At 37.3% G+C, this 7937-nt stretch overlaps 1 protein-coding gene across 2 annotated transcripts; it reads left to right on the forward strand.

Annotated features, from left to right (window-relative positions):
- Positions 1-372: 372 nt before the first annotated feature.
- Positions 373-5753, forward strand: LOC139711937 (uncharacterized). Of its 2 annotated transcripts, XM_071623783.1 has the most exons (6): positions 373-446; positions 1704-2000; positions 2832-2948; positions 3410-3523; positions 4862-4953; positions 5691-5753. In XM_071623783.1, exons 2-6 carry the CDS (start codon positions 1835-1837, stop codon positions 5736-5738), a joined length of 537 nt encoding a protein of 178 aa, XP_071479884.1. In that variant the 5' UTR covers positions 373-446; positions 1704-1834; the 3' UTR covers positions 5739-5753. The 2 variants fall into 2 exon arrangements, with proteins under 2 accessions (XP_071479884.1, XP_071479886.1); XM_071623785.1 differs by lacking the exon at positions 373-446 and having other exon boundaries at positions 1634-2000.
- The last annotated feature ends 2184 nt before the right edge of the window (positions 5754-7937 follow it).

Below are 7937 nucleotides of genomic sequence, written 5' to 3' on the forward strand. Positions count from 1 at the left end.
CCCAGTAATTATATATTGCTGTACCAAAATCAATTAGTGTATACTTCTAAAGAATTTCACGCATCCAATTAACATTTTGGGAAGGACATTGGGAAGGCATTGAGAACTTATCGTCGACGACCATCCGAACCGTCGTATATGTCAAAATTCGGTAAATTTTTCGAATTTCAGATTTTGCCGTTTTAAGAAAGCCCAGCACACACTCTTTCTACTCACAAAATTTTGGAACCGGATTTTGTGTTTTTAACAGAGAAATTTGATATACGTCATTTTGCCTGAACGCGAATTGGCTGAAGGCGTTCATCCGAACCGACGTATCGCTATACGTCGGTTCGGGTGGACGCGAAACTTCGAGTCGCGTTCAAAGAAGGTGTCGTATCGCCCCGGATCAGCCAGAACTGGCAGAAGCAGACGATGGAGCGTCAACTGGACCCTCCCCAGGACCGGTGAGTTTTATTATGAGTAGCTATGAAATCATGCGATTTCAATTAAAATGAACAGACCCAAGCAAGTTCTATCCATAAGATTGTCACTTGTCAAGATAAATACGCAGATTGTCGTGGGTTTCCCCAAATATTTCGTCGTGTTGTTAGGTGTAGTCCTGTGTATAGATAAATATGTTGGTACAAAGGGATACTCTAGTAGGGTTTAAAATCATAGACCCTTACTAATCTAGAAGAAAACAACGTTCACAATGATCGCATTGAGTTGGCTTTATGTGCTTATGGTCCATATATGGACCTCATACGTAGTGGGTGTGGGCAATGCCAAACTGTTAACACTTAAGGGTGAGTTGTTTGGGAATTACCACAAAAAGTACGAGATTACTAGACGAGTCTAAGTAAGTTACGTAGTCACAGCCAACAATTTAGAGCCGCTAATCGCTGGTTCATCATTGAGTGTAGGACCCTAGAGCTCTGATGATAGGTTCTACTTACTTATATTTTTATGGCCGATTGAGCCCCAAGCTTGCAAACACACACAAAGAAAAACACCCAAATCTGAGTGTAATGTATCTCATGTGAATTTGCCAATGTAAGCCAAGGATCTAGTAGTAGAAGGGCCTAGTATGCTGTACTGGCTATAGTAAAATGAACGATTATAAATTACCAATGTCTGTAAATTCATCTGATACTAGGATTCCTAGGACTCTAGGAGTAGGATTAAATTATGCTGGCCCATAAATACGTGTGTGTTGTTCAGAGATCTAGCCAACTGCAAATGCTTTGTACGGTACCGGTACTGAGTATGAATTTTTATCGCATGCATTTTTATGTCGCTGTGAGTGCCAAGTCTCCATAATATTGAAATCACTGTAATGAAGGCTTTAGTGTGTTAACAGGTCAGAGGGCAGTACTTGAGTAAGCCCCTCCTGTGATATCTAATAGTAATTGGTAATACCTTGATGTAGCTACAATTAAAATATATAAATTGAGGTCTTAATGCAATGTTCCAATTGTCAGATCTAGCCTAGCTAGGCTATAGGTGCCCACACATTCTAGAGAGTAGTTTTGCAGTACCATAAGCACAGGGGATCTTCGCCCTCTATCCGTTTATAATATGAGTTGAATTGTGCTTTGCATTTTTATGATCAATGTAAAAATAGATCACTAGATAGGCTTGAGGTAAAACATTTCTGCTAAAATTAAAAAATATATTTTTAATACACTTGTAGTGAATGTTTTTGTTTTTGTTTGTTACAGCTCTTTGTCCTCAGGGAAACCAACAGATGTTGAAGTCCTTTGGGACAAAGATGGTACAAGGAATACCGTAGCTGTTGATCAGCTGAAATTCAGGAAGGGCATGCTTCCCACGACTTGGAGTTCGTGTGTCAATGCGATGGCACAGGAAACTGTGGAAAGGCACAGTTACTGCTGTGTATGGGGGAAAGAATTCTGAAAGCAGTAGCGATGATGGAAACACAAGCACCACAGCCAGCAGTGACGAAGATGATACTTCTGATTATGACGATGATGACAACATTAACCTGGCGAAATTAGGTAAGATTGTGCGCACACAAACGAATACATACTTGTAGTAAAAAGTATGGACAGTATATAGTGTGTGTGTGTTTATTCAATGTCTCTAATAACTTCATAACTGTGCTGCAATGTTAGAAGTAGCTTACTCCATACTGTATGAATGCAATGAAGTAGTGCCTGGTATATAAGGTTTTCATGGTGTCAACTCATAGACAGCACAACCTGGTATACCATGTTTTCACAATAAAGACATGAGCGTGTACTTGTGTAGCCTTAATTCATGTTTATTTGTGTTATGCCTATGAAAAAAAAAAAAACTTTAATGAACAGATTAGACCTTCTATCAGTTTCTTTTCTTTTTCTGTGTCACATCTGCTTGTATTTTGTGTTAGTTACTTTTTCCAATTTTATAATGCCTTGTTTTGCTGCAAAACTGAAAATCTATGTGTGTAGCCAGCAAGGCTGAGTTTCAAGAATTTTGGCTTACTGACCCCATTCGGGTGCCCTATACGTAACAAAAGAGTTTGTAAGCCTATCAGCAAATGCTATTTTTGTGCCTCACTTCCAATGTTTTTGTATTCTTCATAAGCACATGCAATTGACTGTGGAAAGAGGATGCATGTACCGCTTGACTGCTTTTGCATTTAATGCAGATCACCACAGTCTGTCAGATCTCTGCTGATGGGCAAAATTAAAACTCTTGTTTGTGGACATTTACATAGGGCTATCTGAAAATGTGGTATTAAAAGGTTAATCTTGATTTTAAAAAAAATCATCTTAAAAAAAGAAATAGGATAGTAACAGTGTGAAATGTATGCACTATGTATATTTTGTTTTCCTCATTTACAGTTGGCATCAAAAAGGACATCAGCTGCATTCTAGAGATACCAATGCTAGTATTGAACAGTGAAGGAGAACCGTTAGATCCATCCCAGCAGAATGTCAGCTCTGACCAACTTCTCAATGGTGAGTGTTTGTAAAGCCTTAATCTTGTTCAGAAACCCAAGCAGATATGGTTGAATCAATCTTGTTGGAATATCAATTAGTAATCCGGATTAAATTATGCTATTTCTGTCATATAATAGCAAATAAAAAGAATGACATCAACTATACACAAGCAAAGACTGTAGCATCCTGGCTACCATGCACCAGTATTTTTTGCAGTTGTCAGGGGTGGGTCAAGGAATTCTGTAAATTGGTGGGGGTGGGGGGAACACATGCACATCCTCCAGTTTTTCTCTGTTTATTTTTTGTTTAAAAAAAGGGCATCTTAAACCCCATGTGTCCCTGCGCGGATCCACCATGGGTTGTAATCTGGATGACAAAGAAATGATAAAGCCAATCTTTCAGTAAATATGATTTTTAAAAAATGCAATATTTATGCACCATGTGTATTTTCTTTTTCTTTTTGATTTCTTCATTTCCAGTTGGCATCACCAAGGACATGGACTGCATTCACGAGATACCAATACCAGAATTGAACAATGAAGCACCAGGAGATCCATCCCAGCAAAATGTCAGCTATGACCAACTTCTCACTGGTGAGTGTTTGTAAAGCCTTAATCTTGTTGGGAAACCCAACCAGATATTGCTGCATTAATCTTGTTGGAATATCCATAATAGTGATTAAGATTAAATGATGCTATTGCTGTCTTATACACTTTAATAGCAATTAAAAAGGATGACATAAACTACACACAAGCAAAGAATGTAGTATCCTGGCTACGATGTGCCAGTGTTTTTTGCAGTTGTCAGGGGTGGGTCCAGGAATTCTGTGAAGTTGGGGGGGGGGGGGACCACACGCATGTCCTCCAGTTTTTCTGTTCATTTCTTTTGTTTAAAACAAAGACAAAAATAAAGGGTATCTTACACCTGATGTGCCCCACATGAATCAACCACTGGTTGCAATCTGGATGACATGTTATCCTTCTTGTCATATTGTAGCAAATGGCTAACACACAACTGGAGAATGTAGCTTGTCTGCAAATTGTACCTGGACCTTCCAAGCAGAGTGATAATTAATCTATGAGCAATTCTCAAATGAGGATGCATGTACCGTTTGACTACTTTTGCATTAATGTAGATCACCAGTCTGTCCGATCTCTGCTGATGGGCAAAAAAACCCCTCTTGTTTGTGGACATTTAAATAGGGCTTTCTGAAAATTGTGGTATTAAAAGGTTAATCTTAATATAAAAAAGATAAATTCAATCTTTAAAAAAAACCTGATAGAAACAATGAAATAAACATAGGCTATGTATATTTTGTTTTCCTCATTTACAGTTGGCATAAAAAAAGACATCAGCTGCCTTCCCGAGATACCAATGCTAGTATTGAACAATGAAGGAGCACCGTCAGATTCACCCCAGCAGAATGTCAGCTCTGACCAACTTCTCAATGGTGAGTGTTAGTACAGCCTTAACCTTTTTGGGAAACCCAACCAGATATTGCTGAATCAATCCTAATGGAATATCCCTTAGTCATCCGGATTAAATGACGCTATTGTTGCCATATAATAGCAAATAAAAAGAATGACATCAACTATACACAAGCATAGAATGTAGCATCCTGGCTCCCATGTACCAGTATTTTTTGCAGTTTTCAGGGGTGGGTCCAGGAATTCTGCAAATTGGGGGGGGGGGGGGGGGACCACACGCATGTCCTCCAGTTTTTCTCTGTTAATTTTTTTGTTAAAAAAAGGGGGGCATCTTAAACCCTATGTGTCCTCGCATGGATCCACCATGGGTTGTAATCTGGATGACATTTTGTCCTTTGAAAGAAATGATAAAGTCAATCTTTCAATAAATATGATTTAAAAAAAAAATGTAATAGTTATGCACCATGTGTATTTTCTTTTTCTTTATGTTTTCTCCATTTCCAGTTGGCATCACCAAGGACATGGACTGCATTCACGAGATACCAGTACCAGAATTGAACAACGAAGCAATGTCAGCTCTGACCAACTTCTCACTGGTGAGTATTTGTAAAGCCTTAATCTTGTTGGGAAACCCAACCAGATATTGCTGCATTAATCTTGTTGGAATATCCATCAGTAATTAAGATTAAATGATGCTATTGCTGTCTTATACACTTTAATAGCAATTAAAAAGGATGACATAAACTACACACAAGCAAAGAATGTAGCATCCTGGCTACCATGTACCAGTTTTTGTGTTGTCAGGGGTGTGTCCAGGAATTCTGTGAAAGTTGGGGGGGGGGGGGGACCACACGCACGTCCTCCAGTTTTTCTGTTTATTTCTTTTGTTAAAAAAAAGACAAAAATAAAGGGCATCTTAACCTGATGTGCCCCACATGAATTAACCACTGGTTGCAATCTGGATGACATGTTATCCTTCTTGTCATATTGTAGCAAATGGCTAACACACAACTGGAGAATGTAGCTTGTCTGCCATTTGTACCTGGACCTTCCAAGCTGAGTGATAATCTATGAGCAATTTTCAAATGAGGATGCATGTACCGTTTGACTGCTTTTGCATTGATGCAGATCACCAATCTGTCCGATCACTGCTGGGCAAAAAAAAATTCTTGTTTGTGGACATTTACAAAGGGCTACCTGAAAATTGTGCTATTAAAAGGTTAATCTTAGTAAAAGAAATTATAAAGTCAATCTTTCAATAAATATGATGGAAACAAATAAAATGTTTGTGCACCATATGCATTTGTTTTTCTTTTTGTTTCTTCATTTCCAGTTGGCATCACCAAGGACATGGACTGCATTCAAGAGATACCAATGCTAGTATTGAACAATGAATCACCGTCAGATCCATCCCGCAGAATGTCATCTCTGACCTGCAACTTCTCACTGGTGAGTGTTTGTAAAGCACTTAATCTAATCTGGAAACCCAACCAGATATTGCTGACTCAATCTTGTTGGAATAACCATTAGTAATCCGGAATAAATGATGCTATTGCTGTCATATAATAACAAATAAAAAGAATGACATCAACTATACACAAGCATAGAATGTAGCATCCTGGCTAATATGTACCATTATTTTTTTTTGCAGTTGTCAGTGGTGGGTCCAGGAATTCTGTAAAGTGTGTGTCGGGGGGGGGGGGGGGGAACCACACGCACGTCCTCCAGTTTTCTCTGTTGATATTTTGTTAAAAAAACAAAAACAATAAGGGCATCTTACACCCCATATGTCCTCGCATGGATCCACCATGAGTTGTAAGCTGGATGACATCTTGTCCTTTCAAAGAAATGATAAATTCAGTCTTTTGATAAATATGATAAAACAAATGTAATATTTATGCACCATATGTATCTTGTTTTCCTTTTTGTTTTCTTCATTTCCAGTTGGCATCACCAAGGACATGGACTGCATTCAAGAGATACCAATACACACTTTGTACCAGAATTGAACAATGAAGCACCATCAGATCCATCCCAGCAAAATGTCAGCTCTGACCAACTTCTCACTAATTATTGCTTGCCTATGGTGCCTACAGTTGTTTGTGCATGCCATAACAATTTAGTCTATGTATTCAAATTTTTGATAATTTATCACTCCGCACTATCTCCCCACCACAATTCGCCATGTTATGATTTGTCTATTCTATAGCTATTAAATATTCTATGATATCATAATAAGCTTTGATATTTCTTTAACAATAATTGTCATATTTTTTCATGTGAAAGATGTACATGTAACAGCTTTATTCCTCCTTCCAAATGTGATTTGATTTCTGTAGGACCGTTGCATAGATATTACCGTTATATCGAAATGAAAGTACAATCCCAAACATGCACATAATAACAACTCAAATCATACAATGTACTTTTTTTTTAGCCCTAAGACCTGAGTTATTAGAGATTCACTAATATTAGGAGGAAATTGGCCTTCTGCTTTAAGCCACTTCCATCTGATGAATGTTTCAGAATGTTTTTCAATATAAACTGTATTGTGTACAATTTTCTCATGTTAAAATCGGTTTAACAATTGATTTAGATCAATATCTATTTAACCAAAGACATTTTGATTTGTACATTTAAAAATGTTCGAGGAAATGTAACCATTGTATTAAAGGACATGTTCATTATCAATGAATAAATCAATATCTATTTTACCACAGACATCTTGATCATTCTGTAAATTCAAAAATTTTTAATGAAATTTTACCATTGTATTTAAGGACATGTTCATTCCTTTTCTTTTCTTTTTGGATGTGAGATATGGATTGATTTTGAAATAGATATTGCTGCATTTTAATGCAGCCTTGTCTCAAGACTCACTTTCTTTGTTTTGTTTTGTTTTTCTCTTCTATGTACTGTGATCTCATATCGTGAGGAAATCATAATATTATGCACACTAAAATGTCAGCATATATAATTGGAAGTGAAATGATATTCATAGTACTACTTGAATATCATTTAAGTCTGTAGGACAATACACCTTTTATTATTTGTGTGAACAAGTACAATCCATGTTTGTGTGTGTGGATGTTTCTGCGTAGAAAATTAATTTGCATCTGTTTCAGAGTCCTGAACGTATATACATGTATAATTATATAAAAAAAACAATAATGTGAGACAGACGTGTGGCCAAGTAAATTTTTTGCACGTTATTTCTGATGAGCTGATAATTGAGTTTTACCCAACTGAATGATCATGAATTATGTCTGCCATGCATGTAAGCTATAAAAGAAAATCTTTATTCATGGGTTAAAATGTACAGTATTCATCATGGCAGCTTAGAAAGAATGAAAGTTAGGTCATTGCAGTCATGATTGCGGCATGAATTATCACAAAGAATAGCAAGGCTTGGATGTGTGATTTTGGTTTTTGTTTACAGTATTGGAGAGTGGGAGAGAGGGTTAAAGCATTGCAAGGGAAAGAGAAGAGGTGGAGGAGAGCAGTGAGAAGATGAAATGAGAGGAAAAAGAAGAGGCAGGCTGCAATGAAAAAGCAATAATTTCATAGGCCCCACCTCTTT

The sequence above is a fragment of the Diadema antillarum genome, unplaced genomic scaffold (genome assembly GCF_040938485.1).
Source record: "Diadema antillarum isolate AM-2024a unplaced genomic scaffold, OU_Dant_1.0 seq00001737_RagTag, whole genome shotgun sequence".
In the NCBI taxonomy this organism is placed as follows: Eukaryota; Metazoa; Echinodermata; class Echinoidea; order Diadematoida; family Diadematidae; genus Diadema; species Diadema antillarum.

Excerpts from the sequence above, each read along its gene's own strand:
- LOC139711937 (XM_071623783.1), top strand. The coding sequence starts at position 1,835 with ATGCGATGGCACAGGAAACTGTGGAAAGGCACAGTTACTGCTGTGTAT. Across the intron at positions 3,524-4,861 it reads CTATGACCAACTTCTCACTG|TTGGCATCACCAAGGACATG; the intron begins GTGAGTGTTTGT and ends CTCCATTTCCAG. Across the intron at positions 4,954-5,690 it reads CTCTGACCAACTTCTCACTG|TTGGCATCACCAAGGACATG; the intron begins GTGAGTATTTGT and ends CTTCATTTCCAG.